General features: G+C 41.2%; 1 protein-coding gene across 8 annotated transcripts in view; it reads right to left on the bottom strand.

Annotated features, from left to right (window-relative positions):
• Positions 1 to 22,335, bottom strand: part of tjp2a (tight junction protein 2a (zona occludens 2)) — a 75,754-nt gene that overhangs the window by 8,598 nt on the left and 44,821 nt on the right. For all 8 annotated transcript variants that reach the window (XR_005281021.1, XM_038287613.1, XM_038287606.1 and 5 more), the window contains 16 exons: positions 19,710 to 19,834; positions 19,521 to 19,623; positions 18,334 to 18,997; positions 16,040 to 16,143; positions 14,332 to 14,485; positions 13,296 to 13,407; positions 7,304 to 7,431; positions 7,119 to 7,215; positions 6,890 to 7,040; positions 6,628 to 6,736; positions 3,828 to 4,047; positions 3,561 to 3,748; positions 3,380 to 3,475; positions 1,603 to 1,682; positions 1,314 to 1,524; positions 1,131 to 1,231 (listed from right to left, as the gene is read on the bottom strand). Coding sequence is in view for 7 of the 8 variants with exons in the window: in XM_038287613.1 (XP_038143541.1) it covers positions 1,131 to 1,231; positions 1,314 to 1,524; positions 1,603 to 1,682; positions 3,380 to 3,475; positions 3,561 to 3,748; positions 3,828 to 4,047; positions 6,628 to 6,736; positions 6,890 to 7,040; positions 7,119 to 7,215; positions 7,304 to 7,431; positions 13,296 to 13,407; positions 14,332 to 14,485; positions 16,040 to 16,143; positions 18,334 to 18,997; positions 19,521 to 19,623; positions 19,710 to 19,834 (2,643 nt within the window). In the remaining variant the exon portion in view is untranslated. The remainder of the gene's footprint in view (positions 1 to 1,130; positions 1,232 to 1,313; positions 1,525 to 1,602; positions 1,683 to 3,379; positions 3,476 to 3,560; positions 3,749 to 3,827; positions 4,048 to 6,627; positions 6,737 to 6,889; positions 7,041 to 7,118; positions 7,216 to 7,303; positions 7,432 to 13,295; positions 13,408 to 14,331; positions 14,486 to 16,039; positions 16,144 to 18,333; positions 18,998 to 19,520; positions 19,624 to 19,709; positions 19,835 to 22,335) is intronic.

Below are 22,335 nucleotides of genomic sequence, written 5' to 3'. Positions count from 1 at the left end.
GGAGGGTTGGCAGTTAACGTTACTAACTACACCTTTGAAACACATAGCAGCTAGTTAAAAGTACATTACATGCGTGAGTGGTTGTTAGCATTAGCGGTTAGCAGTTGCTAAACTAGCAGGTTCCAGAGCCCCTCTGATCACAGCTTACCTTCGTACGGATTACTGTGTTCCCACTGTTTGCTGGCTTTATGATCTGCAGCTCCTGAACCCATCCATTCATGAACTGCACATGAGACTCCAACGACTTGTAGCTTCGGAACTGTTTTGAAGTATAGGCGCTCACTCATCGGTGCTCCACTCATTGTTTGGAACTTCATATGGATCCAAATGATTAATAATGCTGATTTTGTCAACATACCAGTCCCTGGCTTCTCTATTTAATGTGTCCCGGTAAATTCCAGATCTTTTTCGGGATTTTAACATCTTTTTTCTCTCTACTTCTACGTCTCTTCGTTCAACAACAACGTATCAGAGCTATGTTTACGTTCGCGTAGCCGTCAACATGGCCGCCACGTCCCACAATGCAACGCGGATCCCAAGCCCTATACACTCATTCCATTGGCAGATTGTCCCATTTACCCACTCAAATTAAGTAAATACACTTATTTTAAGGATGTTTTTACCCATTTTAGGATCATTTTTGCAGCGTGGGCAAACAAGGATTCTTCTTCCTCTCAGATGAAAACACAGAAGCATGGCGGGGGTGCGAGGGAAATTGAGTTCTTTCTGTCAAATTGCCAGACTGTAGTAGCCATGTGTAATCAGCCATGTCTTTTTTTCCAAATACATCGTCGCCTTTTCTTTTTAGGGCTTTCAGCACAAAATTTCACAATTTGCAAAGCCAGCACGTTTCACTCTAGTGAAACAGTTCCGGATAGACGAGTCCGAGTAGCGGCATCTTACCGCGGAGCAGAGTACGACATTGTTTTCAGACGTTCAGTGTGAGCTGGTAGATCGCATCAGAGCGTCGGGTCGCTCAGTGTGAGAACAAACATTATGAGCTGTGAACTTATGAACCCTGCGGTTTCGTCGCACAGTGTGAGCTCTAGCTACGTGCAACGATTGAAAATATCACAGTGTACGCCCGGCTTTAGACGCCACAGGATCTCCGGAGAATCTGAGCGACTCACCTTCGACTCAGACACCCACACCGCTCTGCTCTGCTGCTCCCGGATCGAGTCCTTCACGCTGCCGTACCAGGCGTCATTAGACGCGTTCAGATCGATGGAGGCTGGAGACAAAAAAACATACATGACAGAGGATGAGTGAACTGAGAGGGGCGGGGTCAGAGGGCGTGCTGATGCCTGACTGACCGGTGAAGAGGTGGGAGCAGGTCTTCCTCAGCCTGACGGCCTGCTCATACAGCTTCCGGGCGCTGCGGTTGGATCCGGGCATGAGGCGGTTCCTCATGGTCTTCACGCCTTGTTTGCTGTCCGGGTTGAGGAAGATGACGATGGGATACCACTGGGTGTAGTTCAAGGTGTCCACGGCTTTGGGCGTCACGTCCAGCAGCGCGTGGAGGTCCTGCGCAGACAAGATGGCGCAGGTTAGCGTCATGAATTAGGAGCTTTTGGTTCCTGATTTCTGGAATAAAAATCCAACCTGCTCGATGATCTGACGGATGGTGTTCAGTCTCACCACTCCGGAAGACTTCTCACTTCCTGCATCTTTGGGCTCCGTTTCTAAAACAGAGAGAGATTTTCTTTTTTTTTTGTCGGCTAAACTTTTCCAGAATCCGATCTTCACCGACTGGAAACTTAAACGTTCAGAGTTCTACGTCCTTTCTAGCATCATTTTGAAACTTAGAGATAAAATTCCATTGGTTTTGATGGGAGAAATTTCCCGTAAATCTAAACCCTGATAGGATATTTAAGCTTAAAAACCATCTCAGTGCGACTAATGATGCTGCAGCACGTATGTTCACAAACTAACCTCTACCTAAGCAATATTTTACATTTGTTTCTAATTCATCAGAAGACAGTTCCCACTTCTATATAAATAGATTTTCAAAGAATTTGCTTAAAATATCAGCAGATTAAAAAAAAGATACACTGGAAAAAATCTAAATCTATAAAAGAATTTCTTAAAATAAGTGTATTTGTCCTTGGATTGAGGAGGTAAAAGAGACATTTTGCCAATGGAACAAGACAATTTACATTTAAAAAAATAAGAAAACACAATTGTATTTTCTTATTTCAAGTGCATATTATCTAATTGTCTTATTTTAAGAGTAAAAATACTCATTCCATTGGCAAATGATCTAATTTACCTACTCAAATTAAGGGTAAATGCACCTTATTTTGACATTTTTACTTATTTCGAGATCGTTTTACCAGTGTAAATGATTAAACTGATCTGATGGTTTTATTTAATTACCTAAATATTGGATTAAAAAGAAAATAAATCTTTGTGTTGTGCTCGTATGTTGATTTATTCAATGATTTTGTAGCAAAAAGGGTTTCTGTATAATTAAAATTTGATTAGGATGTGATTAATTCATTAAATACCCTCATTTAAAGGATATCTTATTCCCAAATTCCTGCCACTCCCGGTTATAACGGCCCAAATTCACAAGTTGTTGGATTTTTGGATTCAGGATTTTGGTGAAAACCTGAGATGAATTTCAGTCTCCCTGAGGAGCAGCGACCAGCAGGTTTGAGTTCAGAACCTGGTCGTTGCTGCTGGAGTAGGAAAAGCTAAAAACGACTCGATAAACAATTGAACCATTAACCCCTAGAACCCTACGGACCCACCGGCGGGTCCAGCTGCTACGTGACCTCATAATTTTAACAAACCCCCAGTATTGATGTAAAAAACACATTTAGCACAGTGTGGTGACATTTATGGATAAATGTGCCAAAATGGCCCCTCCGCCTAAGAAATTTCTCACTAATACCATTCTAAAATAAATATGATTCATCTGATTGAGTCCAAATTTGGTATATTTTTACACAACATTTAGATTTAAAAGTCTGTACTACTTTTTTGTGCTATAAATAATATTTTGGTAGTGTTTTGCAATGTTTATTTCAAAGAAAATTTTGGCGAGCTTCAAAAAATGCAAAATGTTTTGTATTTTGTCCCTAATATTTCAGGCAGGGTCAAAGCTACAATGGTGCTGACACCAGAAAACCATTCTATGACATCTTACCTTTACAGAGGTACCAAAAGTTTCTTCTTAAATCTAATAAATGTGTGAGGCTATAAGTGATTTACTTTTGTGTGTTTTTGTCAGGCAGAAATTTATTTATACCCCCTTAGGGTGTAAGAGGTTAAGGGTTTAATTTAAATGGATTTTTTTCTGAAATTGCAGCAATAAATTATTTTCAGATTGTTTCCAACATTTAGACAAAAAGACCCGAATGTTGAGGAGACTTACTGGCGATGATGAACTCGTCGGGAAGGTCGGCGGCCAGCTTCTCGTTCACTATGTCGGAAATGGGCCCGAATATCACAACAGGTCTCCTGAAACCAGCTAACAGAACAGAACAGAACCGCGACGTCAGGATTTACAGACGGGGACAGAAAAGGACAAACCTGAGGTAAGATTAGTCCAGTACCTTCACGGAGAACCACTCTCTCGTAGGCGGGGAACCTGGTGGTGACCGGCGTGGCGCTCAGGTCCTCTCTGCTCTTACGCAGGTCTTTCTTCTTGGCCGCCCTTTGACCTCTCAGCCTCCAGAAGTCTCCTCTGTCGCTGCCGGATGCCGCCCGAGCGGCGTTCTGAACGTTGGCCATCTGTTCTGCTCTGTGACGTAAAAACCAGAACCCAGTCAGAGGTTTTCTGTGCGAAGCAGCTAACGGTTTCATTCCTCTGATACACTCACCCGCTCTTGTTTGGGATGATTCCCTTCTCCAGCAGCTGGTTGTCCTTGTCTGTTCGGATCGCCAACCAGTGGCCCAGCTTACCGTCGTAGAGCGTGTCGGTGACTTTAAAGATCTCTCCTCTGGTGAACGGGAGGCTCTGCGGAGTTTCCTTCTCGTACTCAAAATGGGTTCTGATGAAGAAAGAGTCTCCCCGTCCGGATGAGAGAATATCCTCGTAAACTAAGAACAACAAAAATCACATGATTATTTTCTTTACCTCGATCTTATTTACTTCATTTGCAGCTGTGGCAACAACAAAAAAAAGCACAGCCTGCTTTAGTTCTAGGAAAACAAGTTAGTCTTAAAATGCTAAAGATGGAAGGACAGTAAAATGTCACCAAAGGTTAGCATTAGCATTAGCAGACCTGGGAATTTGAAAGCATAAATGGCCTTATCAAGTCAAAGGACTTGAACATAGCACTCTCCAATATATGGCGGCAAACTACATTGTAGCCACAGCTGCCTGGGGCTCGCTGACAGAAGCAAGGGTGTCGTACACTGGCTCCACCGGGCCCTCTGACCACCAGCAGTAGACAATGCAGGTGAAGTGTCTTGCCCAAGGACACGACGACACTTAAAACCAGACCAGGGCTTGAACAGAAAACCTTCCAGTTGAAGGACAAACTCCAACAAGCCATTGTCGCTCTCAGGGCATACTGTGGTATTGAAAGAGGGGAGCAGTGTGCTCCATTTACCGGTCAGAAGGAGTTAAACTTCTAGCTATTATCTTTGAACTTAAAAACATTACACAGGCTTCCTACAGCATAAGGCGAGTTAAATTCAAGACTTTTTAATGCCACTTGAAATAAAAATTTAAGACCAAATTCAACTAAAAACAAGAACACTTAACAACTTAACCCAAAGGTTTATTTTAACATAAACCACTGCACTAATGTTTTACATTTTTAAAAACTTTACATATAGGAAGAAAGCTAAAAACACACAAATGACAGATATATTTTAACAATAGCAAGGATATAAACAGGGATGGAAGCAAGGAAATAAACAGGGATGGAAGCAAGGAAATAAACAGGGATAGAAGCAAGGAAATAAACAGGGATGGAAGCAAGGAAATAAACAGGGATGGATGGAAGGAAGGAAGTAAGGCAGAGACACAGCGCTGCTGTTGAAGAGCCCTATGATCACTCCAGTGAAACTGTTCATTAACGCCTAAATTAACTTCAAATAATGAAACCTGTCGGCAAAATGTGTTTTCTTTTATTATCTTGGCGCCTCCAGTTTGTGCCAAATACCTAAAAAAAAAAAAAACACTAACATCTACTTCCAGCCACCGCCAACAGTAGGGGGAAACCCCAAAAAGGCGGCGGGGATGAGGCAGCTGCTGCTGGGGATTCCCAGAGACCGCGCACCTAGTGTTACACTTTCTGATTGTTTCAATTAATCTATGAAACATAATATTGTACCTAAAAATTATCTCACGTCTTCCTTCTGAAATTTCCACCTCTAGTCAAGCTCACATACTTCCCATTGTTTAATTTATTTTCTTGGTTTCATTAGCACTTCATTTAACACTACAGATAAAACGCTCTGTGACGGATGGGTCTTGAGCGCAGGGTTCCTACAGCATAAGGCGAGTTAAATTCAAGACTTTAAGACTTTTTAATGCCACTTGAAATAAAAATTTAAGACCAAATTCACAAGAAACAAGAAAAACCTGCTTGCGACAACTTAACCCAAAGGTTTATTTTAACATAAACCACTGCACTAATGTTTTACATTTTTAAAAACTTTACATATAGGAAGAAAGCTAAAAACACAAATGACAGATATATTTTAACTATTATTTAACTGAATTCACAAACTTTGTTTTAGCAGGGAACAAAACTAATCAGGTTTAAAGCCCCAACATAACCAGTGCTAAGTCTTTTTTGCAGCTATTTTTCTTTGTATGGTTTTCTTAGTATGTTTGATTTGGTGATAAGTGGAGGCGTTGCAGAGACAAGGGTGGAACAAAACTGAGAAATACCGGCTGTTTCTCTGTAACTCGATTTTGACGCTTTGTGTTTTGAATAACTTCTTGCACTAAATCCACTGAGCCTCATGTATGTTCCCTGGTTTTAGCCATGGTGAAAACTCTTGGCTGGAGACAATTTTGGTTACATTTACACTTGCTCATATTTTCCAGACAAAAAGTTAAATCTCCCAAATGTCCCGGCCGCAACAACGCTTTTATTGGTTTCGCTATCGGGACGGAACCAATAATGGCGAGCCATTTTTTTTTTTAACAAAAAATAATAATTATCAATTTTAACGTTTTATTTAGATTACAAAAATAAATCGTAATAAAAATAATCCTATTTATGATGTTTTAAAAATTAAGACCTAAGAAAGACTGATTTAAGACATTTTAATACCAATTAAGGCCTTAGTTTCATTTTGAAGAATTCAATGCCTTTTAAGACTTTTCAAGGACCCGCGGGAACCCTGTTACATGAAACCAAAATAAATCAGCAATCAATGTAAACGTGTTTTCAATACTTTAATGGAAGCGCAACAATCCTGTTCCAAGTGGACCAAAAACAAAGCCTTTTTGGCTTAGAAAACATAAAAATTGAACTGGAAGAAAGGGTCTGCCTCTTAGGAATGTGGAGTCGTTTGGGTTCTTTGTTAGCCTGCAATACCCGATGTCTCCGAAGAGTGACATAGACCTGAATGACTGAGAATCCTCACCAGCAAACATTATGTCAGCATATCTGTGTTTCTTTTCTTCAACACAAACGTTTTAGTAGCCGTACCAACCTTCAGGTTTGCTTTGAGCAAGAATGGTGACGTCTTCTCCTTTAGGGATTTCTAGTAGGAAGAGGACGGCGTCTTCACGCACCATCCCTCTGAAGTCTACACTGTTGACCTGAAACAGACGACATTACACATCAATGTGTTCATTTCCATATTGATAAACTACTTATCAGCAAAAGTTGCATTTCAAGTATTCAACTTTTCCTCGTCCCTCTACTACATCTATTCCATTTGTAGATCAGAAACGAGGAGCTGAGTTTGGTACCTTTACGATCTGATCTCCTTTGCGTAGACCCTCCTGCTCGGCTGGACTGTCCTCCTGAACGCCAGCGATGAAGATGCCGACGTCATTGCCTCCCGCCAGCCTCAGGCCCACGCTGTCGCCCTTCTTGAAACGAACCATCACCGTGTTCGGCCTTAGTTACCAAAGAAACAGATTAGTTAAACCAATGGTCTCTTTAACTTTTCTTCACTCATATTAGTGAACCACTGACCCATAGACTTCCTGATCCTCCAAGCTGGGCTTTAGTGGCACCTTTGGGGGAGCCTGAACCCTCGGGGGAACGAGAACCCTTGGGCTGACCGCTGGCGCTGAAAGGATTCAATCAAGCAATTAGGTTTGCTACATCTCGCCATACTTGGCTTGTTTTAACGTCTTTAGGGGCAGCATGAAGCTTACCTGGCGGCGTCTCGGATCGAGGTTCGTCCCTCTCTGGAGGTAGAGGGGATGAGTCTTCCCGTCTATCCAGACCTTTGAAAGGTGTTGGCATGGCGCCCATTTTCGCCAGCCTGTTAGAAGGCTCCTCTCTGATAACAAAAACTTACAGTTGGGAGCAGGAAATGTTTCTACTCTTGAACTCAAAAACATCTTAGGAGTGCCACAAGGTCGTGTCCCAAAGGTCCCAAAAAAAACCCCCCAAAAAATCTGGGACAAATTTATTCATGGGGTACAAAAATTAAAAAACGGTCAGAGTCCAGCAATGTGACCCTAAAAATCCCAGGTCACTTCAGCAGAGTCCAAGAGTGAATTGTAAGGTAACACAGCTCCCAAATAAAGAAAACTAAACACTTTAAATAAAACAAACAGGTGTTTTATCAACATATCATTTTAAAGGGGTAGGCAAATGACAGTTCCTGAGGACTGCTATCCTGCAGCTTTTATATTTGTCTTTAGTCAAAACACCTGAATCAAATGGCTGAATTACCTCCTCAGTATGTTTTCTGTTTCTGTAGTCCTCTCAATCATCTAATTACCTGATTCAGGTGTGTTGGACCAAGGACACCTCCTAAATTTGCAGGATAGCAGCCCTCAGGAACTGGAATTGCCCACCAATGGTTTAATGCTTATTCAATTAGACAGCTGCAGCACTTTTAACTCCTGCTTCTGGTTCTCTTTTTTGCTTTGTGGTTTAAGGCTACGTTCGCACTGCAGGATTTGATGCTCAATTGCGATTTTTTTGCGTTGCCGTTCACATTTCCAAATAAATGCGCTTGTCTGTGATCTCCTGTGTGAACTGAAGTCATTCAACGCAAGTGTCCCGCATGCGCAGTAGAGGACGCGATGACATCACAAGCGAGCGTGCTCTGTGTTTAAGGAAGTAAATATGGATGGTATTGCTGGAGCGCATCTAGCAATCTTTCCCAACCATAAAAACTCAATCTTTTCAAGATGGTTAAACATAAATACTGCTCTCCGCATCATCGTCCGCCATGATTGTTTTTCTTGCCGCTTCTTCATACCAAGACCCAGAATAGTGACCTTTTTCATGTATTAATGACGTTTAGGTCGGATGAATGCGACCTGGCTGTTCAGACACAGGTCGCATTTGAAAATATCAGATTCAGGACCACATAGCCAAGTGTCCTGGGTGGCATTGGAAAAAAATCGGATCTGTGATGTTCAGACTGCCATGAAAAGATCAGATCCAGGTCACATATGGGCCAAAAAAAAAAATCTGATTTGGGTCACTTCAGGCTGCAGTGTGAACGTAGCCTAAGTGTGCAGAAGTAATCCCTATAAACAGTAGAAAAAGCTCAGAAAGGATTGGTCAAGTGTCAGCTATGGTGGTTCTAGAAAATGTTCATGGAGGCGCCAGGGAGGGTCCAATGTGCACTGAAGGGGTGGGGGCACTGAAAACAGACTAGATTTTCTGGAGCTCCATGATGATAAGTCTACACACAATTATATATATGTGCTGTTTAAATTAATGAATGGTTCTACGTAATATAAATATTTAATGGGTTGAGCAGTTGATCATCTTTAATTACGCAGAAGACTCCTAGATAACTGCAGAAACAAACTGTACCTCCATAAAACCTAAACATGCATTCATAGTCCTCTTTAATTATTGTATGACGTCGTGAATAATTAGTTGCAGTATTTTTGTTGTCGGTTTTTGGTTAATATGTTTCAAAGGAGGACATTCAGCGTGATGATATCACTGTTGCCACCTTCTGGTTTAGAGGAGAACTGCTTCTTCCAGAGGCAGTGAATTCTCTTAAAGGTCACAAATATATATAGACCAGGGTTTCTGGTAGATGTAATTTATCATAGCGTACTGCTACATAAAAAAATGTAACATGTTCAGAATGAATTAAAAATTGTAAAGCGTTTGATTTTTTTTATTGTTATTACACTGTCACAAGTACAGAGCAACAGTAAATGTGTTAAATAAACTCTAATTTTAACCCATCACCTTGGGGAGCAGTGGGCTGCCATTGTGCGGCGCCAGGGGAGCAGTGTGGGGTTAAGGGTCTTTGCTCAGTGACCCAGAGTGGCAGTCTGTGGGAGTGGGGCTTGAACTCAGAACCTCAGGATTCCAAGCTCTATGCCCTAACAGCAGTGTGCGAAATACGGGGGGGTCCGGGGGGGCTCGACCCCCCCGATTAACCCATCAAACCCCCTGAAAGCCTCAAAAGCAAAATTTAAAGGGGGTCTTAAATTGTGTCAAAAAATTTTAAACATTTTTTTTGTCACCAATGGTCCCTAAAATATGTTTAGGCTCAACATGTTCAATATTTAAAATTCAAAACATTATTCACAAATATGTTTAATTTTTTTGCCAAGTGGAGCCAGCCAATCCTGTTCGCGTATGCAAATTAGCCATGTGCTTTTCCGCACTTAATAACAAAATGTGGATTGAAAAGGTCTGGGAAATCTATTATATGGAACAAATAACTTATCGCCTGAGGCTTCAAAAAGACATATTTGTTAATAGATGGAAACCGGCCATGACCATATTAATGCAGTAAAACTTTTTTTTTATTATTATTTTTTTTTTTCTTTCATTCTATTCTATTCAATTTCTATTCTATTTTTTTATTTTTTATATTTACTTATTTTCTATTTCATTTTTATCCCATTGGTGCTGCTTATTTAATTACTAACTATATTTATGTTTGTAAGCTACTTATGTTTAACCATGTGACCTACTTTACTTTTAAGCCTAACTTGTTGTATATACTTTCAAAGTTTTGTTCTTTTTTTAAAACTTTACCATATTGAGCGGCAGCCTGAATGTAGGCTTGTATGTATATGTCTGTGTAAGTTGCAAAAATTTAAATAAAAATTAAGTGATAAATAACATGGGCAACGCGGAACAGATTGTTCGAAGACAGCAGGTCTTCACTAGCCTGGGTGCCAGTCCGAACTTAGTCCCGCCCACAACGTTTGAGTTCGGGGAAGTTCGGTCTGGCATTGCTCCATAGTAGCGCGAGTATTAAAGCCCACTGTCAGGCGATACAATCAAATTGTCAGGGCGGGCTTTATACGATGATTGACAGATGATCAACAGTAACGTAATCAACCACGTGACCAAAGCGCGCTTGGGTGACAACAATAATGGCTGCCGCTGGAGAGTTTGGGTGAGTAGATTCTGCTATTAGGTCTGTTCTAGAAGATATCAACAGCAAATTAATTTTAAAAGAGGAACAGAGAAACGCGATCAAGTCTCATCTTCTTATTCTAGGCGTGCAACTGCACACTTTGATTTTTGTGGACAACTATGCGTCGCTTAACATACGTCACGCACTCCGTTGCTCTTATTGGTTGTAGATCTATCCAATTGAGTACAGAGGCATTTTTTTTCCTGGTTCGTTCAAAACACGCCCCATAATCACAGCTCTATGGAGCAGTATCAGACTCATATTCTGACTAGAATTGAGTCGGACTACGTCAGGCTAGGTCTTCACTCCTGTTTGTGGACCTCAGTGGACCTCCTCTGGACAAATTTGACCCAGTTCCATTCGTCAGAAACTGGATTAAAGCAGGACATGGCCTCTCTTCTTCCTGGAAACCAGGACGGCAACCACAGGAAGTCGAGCCTGGGCATCTTGGGTCGGTTCTACCTTAAGGTAAGAAGCTATTTTATAAATTGTCCTGTATGTAGGCCTTGTGTTAGGTTGTGGTCTTAGTGAAGAAGCCTAGCCTTGGAGTTGGAGAGTGATTGTATATGTGACTGCATGCGTGTGTGAAAGGGAGAGAGAGACAGAGAGTCTTTGTGCGTGTGTGTGTTGTCATGTACTAGACTGTCTGTTCAGGCTCTTTATTGTGAAATTGAATGTTTAAATTTTAGTATTAGGAACTGATCTTATCTGTTGTGCCTGTGCACTTTATCTGTTTCACTGTTGGTGAATGAGAAACGTCCTCTCGAGTCCTTGTATGTCTGGTTAATCTGAAGAATTGACATTAAAGCTGACTTTAACTTTGACATTATAATGTAATAGGCCTATTGCATATTGAAAAAATTTTGATCGGTATTGCACAACAATCAGGGGATGGGGACCCCCCAAATATTGACAGGTATTTTGCACACTGCCTAACAGTATGATACAGCATACTGTATATTAACACACTTATTCTGATCATAATCAGAGTTTAAATGACTTTAAAAAATCATGAAATGTTTATTTTAAAGAACCATTGCTCAGCTGCTCAGTGTTTGAAGCTGGTGGCTACAGTGAGCTGCTCTCTACTGAGGAAAACTGGAGACACCAGACCAGTGTTGCTAACTTGCATCTACGGATCATTTTCAAAAAAGTGATAAGCGTCAAATTTAGTGACTTTTCCTTTTGGTGAGTTCAGTGACATCATGTTAAAAGCAGCAACTGTTCTATTGCTCCTATTCAACGACAGCAGCCACAGCTGCCGTGAGTCTCCCTGCTTCCCTCAGCGCTGCCTCACAGGCAGCTGCACTTTCCTCAAAGCCTTGCATGCAGTTTAAGCCGAAAGAGCAGCGAGGAGACACGCTCTGTTTTCCCACAGCGAACGCATTCCACCCTGGATTACAAAGCAGGAATAAAGTACAAAGAGTTTTTAATCTAATCTCTCATTTTATTGTTTATCTTTTAACTCTTCACTATTATGTTATGCGTATTTTTTTTTTTTCAATAATCTTTTTGCTGCTGTTAACAAGAATTTCCCCATTGTGGGACAATAAAAGGATTTTCAATTCTATTTCTATTCTATTATCTTTGACAGTTTTGCACTAAAATAATGACCTGATCACCAGTGATTCAATCACTTGTCTGCCTGATTATTGTCATATTGGTAAAATTAGTTCCATGCAGTGTGGATCGGGCAACGGATAAAATGTCAGATTTCATAAAGTTTAATGTAATTTGTATTTCAATATTTTAATGACATGGTTAATCGTTATAGTTTTGCTTCAAAGAAACACAAACGCATAGAAACCTTGTACTTTGGAAAAAATCCAAATCTAGATGAGTCATTTTTTCTTAAAATAAGTGCATGCAGAAACGTTTAATAATTTCTAGATCGTTTTTCCAGTGTAGAATTAAATGTTTGCCTTTAAACTAAAAACATGGTTTGTGGTTCTGTTTTTTTTTTTACAACTTTAAATAAAACTGCCAAGGTGAATGAAAGTGAAAAGAAAGCGAAAATGCTGAAATATTAAGTGTTTAAAACAGAAATGATATCAAATGTAATATTTGAAGAAATAAATTAGACATTTTACAACTATTTTATAAAATTAAAAGCATTTATCAAAACTAATCCTGTATATTATGTTTTTATGTGCATAAACACATGATTGTTTTTAATTTAAATGAAAATAGTGGCTCAAAAAAAATGATTTAAATACTTTCCACCCTAACGACCCGCCTCGCGCCCTCTGGAGATCGGATCCAGAGCCATCAGAGGGTAAGCAGGTAAATAAAACAACGGATAGATGGATATTTATTAAGTTATAAAGAAAACCGTAACAAATTCAGGAAGTTAATTAATTAGATGTGGAAGGAATGAAATCGATCCAGTTAAACCGGTTTTGCCAGCAAGATTAAAAAATCCAGCAACTTTGTTGAAGCTGGAGTCATAAAGGAAATGTAAGGTTCTGAATTTAAAGAGTTAAAAATTCTGATGTTTCTTACGTTTAGCAAATAGAAATGATTTTGGTAAAACTAAACAAACTAAAACAGGAGCAGTTTGGTCTGATTTAAAGTCTGACATGGAGAATAAAGCGCTTTTCACTGTATGTAAACTTCTGGGCTCAGATGTGTACGGAGGAGAGATAAAAGGAGGCGAGTCGAGTCTTCATTTTGAAAACCTTAAACCGAAGCTAAAAAAAAACGCCACGAAACTGTTGTGTTTGACCAAAATACTGCGGCTGAAAATAGACCAAAGTGAGCTTTTATTTGGCTGCATGAGCGCATACCTGGGTTTGTCTCGGAGCCTCTCATTGGAGGAGTGGGAAGAGAGGTCTGAGTGGTGGCCTCGTCTGTCATCCTGTGGAGAGTAAGAGCGGTACGACTCGATCTCAGAGATATCTGCAAAACACGACAGACGACGTGAAAAATGTCTCTTTTCTGCAGCCCAGCGACTCTCTCCAAATTCAGAAATAAAACCAGAAACATGACTAATCTGCAGGACTAAAACGAAGCACGTTCCACTGATGCTGCTTTTCTACTCCATCACTTCAATTTGAAGCTAAAAAAATAAAGCAGTTTTAGAGAAAGGGGATCAAATCGCTTAGTGTTCCCACTAACTAAAGCATAAGATCCGGATGTCTGAAACGAACATAGAATAAAGCAGCAGGATGGAGAATGAAGAGGAAGGTTTCTGCTTGGTGCTTAAAAAACAAAACAATACAGAAACCTTTAAGTGCGTTTTCTGCAGCAAGCAGAACCTGAACATAATGAAAGGCTGTCATATCCAACAGCAGGATTATGTTTGGGGATTAGATCACCCTGCTGGAGGGGAATGAACTCTTTCACACATGAAGACACACACTCACACACATGAAAGCAGACAAAGTGGGTCACAGGTCTTTGGGCTATTCCTCCTCCCTGAAACCAACAATCCACTCACACCACTCATCTAAAGCGGACCTGACCAATAGCAGTCTGCTGTCTGGGTCATGTGACAATAAAAACAGGTATAAAAGAGTGCGGATGGAGGAGCTACGATGGCTGTTGTACAGGAAGTGGTATTTAAATACGACTAAAAGCGGATGTGAGTAAAAGCTTTTATTTAATGAGCGTAAAACAGATTACAGCAAAAATAATTGGCAACAATCTGATATAATTTCCTCTTACTGGCTGATTGTTACAAATGGAAGTTCACATGCGGTGGGTTTTTATCTTTTTAATAGATTTGTTTTGATATGATGATGGCGATGATGATGGTGACGGCGACGAAGGGCATTCACACCGGGTAGGTCCTGCTGCCTTTCTGTTTCGAGGGTCTCTCACCATCGAGCTCGGAGTCGCTGTCCACCATCGGAGGGATTCGGATCAGGATCTGACGCCGGTCCCTCTGCACCACCAGCTGCAGCTTCCCGCGCGACTTCTCGATCAGCTTCCCGGCGTCGCTGAGGGACAGGTTCTCCGTTACCGTGCCGTTGATCTGGAAGAGGGGAAAGATTGGACCTTTGGGTCATCAGGAAACAAGCCAGGATTCATCAAAAAATCCTAAAGATAAAACGGCTAAAACTATGGAAGGAAGGAAGGAAGGAAGGAAGGAAGGAAGGAAGGAAGGAAGGAAGGAAGGAAGGAAGGAAGGAAGGAAGGAAGGAAGGAAGGAAGGAAGGAAGGAAGGAAGGAAGGAAGGAAGGAAGGAAGGAAGGAAGGAAGGAAGGAAGGAAGGAAGGAAGGAAGGATAAAACTGGGAGGGAGGGAGGGAGGGAATAAAACAGGGAAGGAAGCAAGGAAGGAAGGATGGAAGCAAGCAAGGAGGGAAACGAGGAAGGAAGCAAGATAGGAAGGAAAGAAGGAACAAGGAAGGAAATAAAACAGGGAAGGAAGCAAGGAAGGAAGGATGGAAGCAAGCAAGGAGGGAAACGAGGAAGGAAGCAAGATAGGAAGGAAAGAAGGAACAAGGAAGGAAATAAAACAGGGAAAGAAGCAAGGAAGTAAGGAAAGATGGAAGCAAACAAGGAGGGAAGCAAGGAAAGAAGGAACAAGGAAGGAAGCAAGCAAGCAAGGAAGGAAGGAAGGATGGAAGCAAGCAAGGAGGAAAGCAAGGAAGGAAGCAAGCAAGCAAGGCAAGAACGAACAAGGAAGGAAGCAAGCAAGGAAGGAAGGAAGGTAATAAAACAGGGAAGGAAGGAAGGATGGAAGCAAGGAAAGAAGGAACAAGGAAGGAAGCAAGCAAGCAAGGAAGGAAGGATGGAAGCAAGCAAGGAGGAAAGCAAGGAAGGAAGCAAGCAAGGCAAGAAGGAACAAGAAAGGAAGGAAGGTAATAAAACAGGGAAGGAAGGAAGGATGGAAGCAAGCAAGGAGGAAAGCAAGGAAGGAAGCAAGCAAGGCAAGAAGGAACAAGAAAGGAAGGAAGGTAATAAAACAGGGAAGGAAGGAAGGATGGAAGCAAGGAAAGAAGGAACAAGGAAGGAAGCAAGCAAGGCAAGAAGGAACAAGGAAGGAAGCAAGCAAGCAAGGAAGGAAGGACTGACGGACGGAAGGTAATAAAACAGAGAAAAAAGGAAGCAAGGAAGGTAATAAACAAGGAAGGAAGGAAGACGGACACACAGCTGCTGATGAAGAGCCCTATGATCACTCCAGTGAAACTGTTCATTGCCAGCAAAATGTGTTTTCTTTTATTATCTTGGTGCTGCAGTTTGTGCCAAATACCTAAAAAAAAAAACACTAACATCTACTTCCAGCCACCACCAACAGTAGGAGGAAACCCCAAAGAGGCGGCGGGGATGAGGCAGCTGCTGCTGGGGATTCCCAGAGACCGCGCACCTAGTGTTACACTTTCTGATTGTTAACCATTGTTAATTAACCTATGATACATAATATTATACCTAAAACGTCTTCCTTCTGAAATTTCCACCTCTAATCAAGCTCACATACTTCCCATTGTTTAATTTATTTTCTTGGTTTCATTAGCACTTCATTAAACACTACAGATAAAACACTCTGTGACGGATGGGTCTTTAGTGGTTATATGAAGGCGTACCTTCAGGATAATGTCCCCCTCCTTCAGGTTTCCATCTCTACCAGCGAGTCCGGTGCTCGTCATCTCCTTGATGAAGAGCTGGCTGCCCAGACGGAGGCCGTACTCTGGGGGGAAAATAGGAAAAAAAGAAAAAAGAACGGATTAATCATCAGAGAAACATATCAGCTCTGGTTATTTTCTGCTTCTTCTTTACAAAGCCCTCCTCCTGGTTGGACCTAGAAGGATCAGTAATTTAAGGATGAAGGACCAGAGATGGAGAAACACCTGAACAGCAACAGTCCTGTGGATAAATCCTGATTAATCCATCATTGAAATAATAAACTAATTTAAAAACCGATTCATCTTTAACTGCAGTGTTGAGTTTCTGTTAGCCAACAGGCCAACCATCACAGAGCAGTTATTACACCACAAATGCATAAACATCTTTAAATATTTTGTCCATCAATACGTTCTATCTCAGCTCCTCCTGTAGCTTCACATATATCTTTAATTAGAAATACGACGCATGTCACTGAATAAAATTATATTGCACATTTATTATTATTATTGTGCATTGACTGAAATAAAGTTCTGGATTAAAAGCTAAGATTAAGGTGGAGGAATTAAACATTGTTTGAGAAGCTTTAAGAGCCGTTCTCCTCAGAATAAATGTTTCCAACTAGAATAAGAGATTAATTTCCTGTAAACCAATGTTGCACATTCTAGATTAATAAATCAATTATCAGCTGCTGTCATCTGAAACGACATTAAAGAAGCAGGTTCTGTTGACTGTAGAGGGTTTTAGTTAAACAAACCGGTTGGCAGCTTTTAAAGCATGAGACGCCACTGGAATATTCAAACACCAATTCAGACACCACAAAAATTACTTTAATAATCCCTCTCAAATGCAGTCGGTTATAGTCTGACTAAGAATGGATGCTTTAATCTGTCGGCAGTACGCAGCTGAATCAGGTGAGTCTCTGGTGAATGGCTTCAAAGGAAGAAATGAGTGGATCTGCTAATTAGGTTCACAGAAAATGGATAAATATCTCAACAGTTGTGTTTTTATAATGAATGGCGTCCTTGAGATCTTCTGAATAAAAAGGTGAGTTGAACAAAGGTAAGGAAGAAACTAAGGATGCAGGATATAATCGGCCCCCTATCGGTATCGGCCTTAAAACTGAATATCGGACATCGGCCACCCCACCGATATTTAACCCGATATTTGATCAGCTTCTGAGTTTCTACAGTCTAAAAAAAATAAAATAAAAATACTACTTCTTCTTCCTCAAAAACCTCTTTTTTACAGACTTAAAAACTTCTAAAGACGAGGGAAAAAATATTGATACATTAAAATATCCCAATATCTTCATATGCTGATATATTGCCATTTAAAAACACCATATCAATCTCTATTACTGATGAAATATTGCTATATGTCATCGTTATGCTACGAAATCACCCGAAAATTCACAAAATTTTGCCATATATGTTGATATATTGACGCGGTATCGATCTATTTTACTAACAAAATCTCACAAGAATTTGCAAAATACCACGAGAGTTTGTAACAGAACGATGAAATTTTACGAGATTTTGAAAGTAAAATAGATCGATACCGCGTTTTTAAAAATCTATTTGATATCAGCATATGAAAATATATTTGAGTATATTATTTTTCAAAGTGTCAGAAATGGATAACAAAACTGCTATTTTCAATGACTACTTATTTTTGTCCAGCTTTTACATCGGTATCGATATCGGTTATCGGCTACATGAGTTTTAAAATATCTGCATATCGGATATCGGCCAAAATCCCAATATCGTGCATCCCGATCTGAGCCCTGAAGCTAAGAACTGGTGGCTCCACCTCTGGCAGCAGATGTTTTTGATAGCTGGCGGGTTTCGCCCTTTTTCTGACGTATAAAATTGCTTCACTTCAGTCAGACTTGAGAGTCTGAGCCTCACAGCACAGCATCTCATTAAAATTTCCAAAAACCACAAATAATATTTCCCCAAACCTCTTTGGGACGATCAGGATACTTAGTGGTCAGTGTCTTCAATCATATTTCTGGTTATTCTGAGAGTTTGAGCTGGACTATAGTTGGACAGTTTATATCCTGTTTATGTCCATGTTGTTTTGTTTTTTAGATTCTGGACGATTTATATTGGATATTGTTTTTTTAAAGCCCTAATAATCTATTCCAGCCTTTAAAATCCCATTTCGGTCGGGCTCTACTTTTCGCTAACATTTCAAACAAACAGGTCTGGATTGCGTTCTTTAGCAAGGCTCTGCAGCGTTTGATGTTTCTCACCTTCGTTGGGATGGTTCTTCAGCAGCAGCACATTCACAGGTTTCTCCAGAGGCTCCAGATCGCGGGCGGGGCGGGGCAGCGGGATGGGAGCCGGAGGCGGCGATGGCGAGCGGTCCAGCCGGTCCCTGCTGGCAGTTCGCCTTATGGGCTCGTTGTACCTCTGGTCCCGGTCCCGCCCTCGTTCAAAGCTCGGGTCGCGCCTCTGGCCTCGTCCCGGGCTGTAGCGCGAGTCGGGGCTGTGGGCGCGGTCCAGCGTCCGCTCGCTGCGGTAGCGTCGATCCGGGCTGTAGTCTCGGTCGAGGGTGCGCTCGCTGCGGTATCTTCTGTCTGGGCTGTAGTCGCGGTCCAGCGTATGCTCGCTCTTGTAGCGCTGGTCGGGGCTGCGATCCAGAGTGCGCCCCCTGCTGCCGTCTCGTCTGTAGTTGCGGTCGGGGCTCAGGTCCCTCTCGGCGCTCCTGCCGCGGTCGTAGTTCCGATCACGGGTCTGGTAGCCAGAATCCATGTAGCCTCGGCGCTCCCTCTCCACGCTGTTGTCCCGCCCGCTGGTCATGCTGCGGCGGTCCGGGTCGTAGTTGTAGTCGCTGTAGTTGTCATTGCTGAAGACTTCAGGGGAAGGAGGGCGGGGCATCACATTGACCGGAACCTTCCGGGGTCTCTTAACCGTCTGCACCAGACAAAAAAAAAAATCAAATAAATAAACAGGAGAAAGCTTCTTATTCTCTGAGGTTTCTAAAACATCAGGGCTCCTACACATCCTCCATGGAAAGTTCCACAATTTTCCAGGACGGACTTTTCAGTTCGTTTAAAAACAAAAGACAAAACAGTAAGTCTTGTTTGTTTTGAACTTTAAAGGATAAAAAGAAAGGAAAAAAGGAAGGAAGGAAGGAAGGAAGGAAGGAAGGAAGGAAGGAAGGAAGGAAGGAAGGAAGGAAGGAAGGAAGGAAGGAAGGAAGGAAGGAAGGAAGGAAGGAAGGAAGGAAGGAAGGAAGGAAGGAAGGAAGGAAGGAAGGAAGGAAGGAAGGAAGGAAGGAAGGAAAATCAGAATAAACCAGGATAGACCAATATTTGGAAAATTGATATTCCATGTTTTTTTATTCTAACTTTTTTTCTGACCTGGAAAATCCTTAAATTATATTCCAGTCTGTGTAGGAACCCTGTGATGCATAGAGGTTAAACGGTGATCTTACAATTTTTGCAGTTTTTCCACATTTCCTGAGGGTCTGCACAGCGGCGGAGTGCAGAGCCCCCTCCATGGACATGTTGTTCACCATAATCACCCGATCTTTCTCACTAGATAGACACAAATGGAGAAGAAGTTCAAATGAAGCCAGACGCAGCTGCTTCGCTCTTTCACTACAGAAACCAAAGATACTCACAACAAGAGTCCCTCGGCGGGGCCTCCCTGCAGGACGTCCGACACCACGATGGACGTCTCGCCCGTCTCATCGTTTGGGTTGTCCCGTCCTCCAGACACTGCGATGCCGAAACCCATTTTGGAATCCTGAAAGCAGAAGGAAGAGTGTAAACGGGAAGAATACATCGAGAACAATCCAGGTTTGTCTGTCGGGAGGATTCCACATGAAATGAAACCAAAGGTAAAAAAGAAATGTCAGAAGCATCTTGCTAACCAGTTAGTAACTTAGTGCTCATAGGTTCCCAATAAAAAATTCCATTATGATCAAGTAGCACTTGGTGACTTAAGGCTGATTTATTCTTCGAAACTAGGTTGTCTGCGTAGGTGTTGCAGTAAACAAATACTACGCATACTACGTTTCAAAATCTTGCATAAATCAAAAATGTCTGCTTCAAGCTCACTTCGACACACTGCCGCAGGAGTATAACCAGCCCTTTAGAAACGACATTGTCAAGGAACGCTATGGACAGCGGAAACATGCAAGAGAGGGAGAATTTAGTGTCAGAGGTCGTGGATGAGTCTCCTCCGTCATCAATTTTTTATTTAGAGGAGGAAAGCGGGACGAAGATGTTGTGGAAGAGGACGCCAGAAGCTTGTTTTGGTGTAGAAGGCTTCCAGCCGTACATGTTTGAGCCCTTGCCTCGCAACGCTGCCAGTTCTGTTAGCTCTACGCCTGCAGAAGACACAGACGTCCATCCCCGTGAACACTGGGACGCAACTCAATGGTGAAGGAAATTATTCTTATTTCAATCGTTGTGTATATTAGCTACGATATATGAATCAAGAGGCTGTGACCCAAAAAAAAAGTGATTGACAGATGACCGGTGATATACAATTGGCCGAATTTAGGTGTACAAGCTGACGTATAACTAACTGGCCTGCATAAAATAATGAAAAAAAAAAAAAAGACTTTAAGACAGGATTATTTTTAAATAGTAAATTTTCTACCTTTTGGGACAATATAGTCTGATAAAGAGTACATTTATATACATGTTTAAGGTAGAATGATTTGACATTTAAATATGATTTCTCTGATTTCTCTCTTTAATAAAAAAAAATCATGGGCAGGGAGGCGTACTGAGGCATTAAATCAGGGGTCTTCAATGTTTTCCAGTCCAAGGACCCCCAAACTGATGGAGAGATGGAGCAGGGACCCCATAATTATAAACATATATTGTATGAAATTGTGTTCTGTCAAACTGGTCCTATAGTCTCTCTATTATAGATGGAGTCATGTAACTAAAGTAATTTCATCCTGGGATTATTGAAGTATTTCTGATTCTGATTTCTCATTGATGGGACAGGTGTTGTGAATGAAACGGTGCTCAGCCTAAAAGAGCTCCTGTGTGTCGCTGAATGTGTGCATTGATGACTGAAAGACATCTTCTACCTCCATTTATCTGTTTACTACAGTCTGTTGAATTCATGTTAATGTGGATTTAAAGACATTTCAATTAGTGGAAAAAATAGCAGGGGGAATATAAAAAAAAAAAAAAAAAAAAAAAAGTAATTAACCAAAACTTTTGCGACCCCCATTTAGTACCCCTGTGGACCCCCTAGGGGTCGCGGACCCCCTGTTGAAGACCTCTGCATTATGGAATATATCCGAATTCATTAGTTTTTTGTTTAGTGATTGAGCGGATCTTGGAGGAGATGAAGGTTTGGTTAAAATCTTGCTGGTGTTGTCAACCTTCGCTGCGGCCAGGTTAAAAAAAAAAAAATGGCTGGGATCTGCTTTTTTTATTACTAAAGATGAGAAGTGCAAAATAAAGGATGCTTTAATAACAAAATAACAACCCTATATTGTAAAGACTACAGCGGCAATAATAGAAACCTAATTATAAGGCACTTCCTACAGTCTTACTAAGGGTTTAAGAGTTATGTGAATACATCGTGACTTCTGTCTTTATTTTCAGATCTGTGAGTTATTTTGGTAACCTACCATGGGATTTGTGAACACAGTCTTTCAGGCTAAGGTGCGTTTGTCTTCTTGAATAAATAAAGTAAATCACGAAAACAAGAAAGAGGAGAATGACAAACAGAAAGAGATGAGAAGCCATTGCCTGAATACCAGCAGGGAGAGATATTCACCTGGTTTAATTTAAGATACTTTTCATCTGTTGAGTTTGTAGCTTCTAAAAATATCTAGATTCTTTTTTAACCAACAAATTTAACAAATTTTATGGACTAGTAATGTTCAGTAGATTGGAAAATATTCTGTTCTGGGTTTCCTAAATTTATACTGTTTATATCTATATCAGATTTATATAACTAAAAACCCAAATTAAGAAATGTATCGTGATGCCGTCACCTAGGAGCATTTTTCACCCGCTCCTTTTTATTCCACCTGGTGTTACTGAGGATGAGATTAAGTTGGAGATTTGACGACCGCGTCATCATCCCCTCGCTTCAATCCAGACACATGAAAACACAATTCACCTCTTCCCTCCATCTCTAGCAGATGGCTGTTCAGGCAAAGGGAGGATGAGAGCTGGAGCACAAAAACAGAACACGAGCGGCCATTTTTATCCTACTGTTCTATTTCTAGATGTATCAAATGGTTCGATTCTAGACTGAATTAAAGACGA

This window comes from Cyprinodon tularosa, unplaced genomic scaffold, assembly GCF_016077235.1.
Source record: "Cyprinodon tularosa strain WSP-4 unplaced genomic scaffold, ASM1607723v1 ctg241, whole genome shotgun sequence".
In the NCBI taxonomy this organism is placed as follows: Eukaryota; Metazoa; Chordata; class Actinopteri; order Cyprinodontiformes; family Cyprinodontidae; genus Cyprinodon; species Cyprinodon tularosa.
This window is presented reverse-complemented; position numbering and strand designations above follow the sequence as displayed.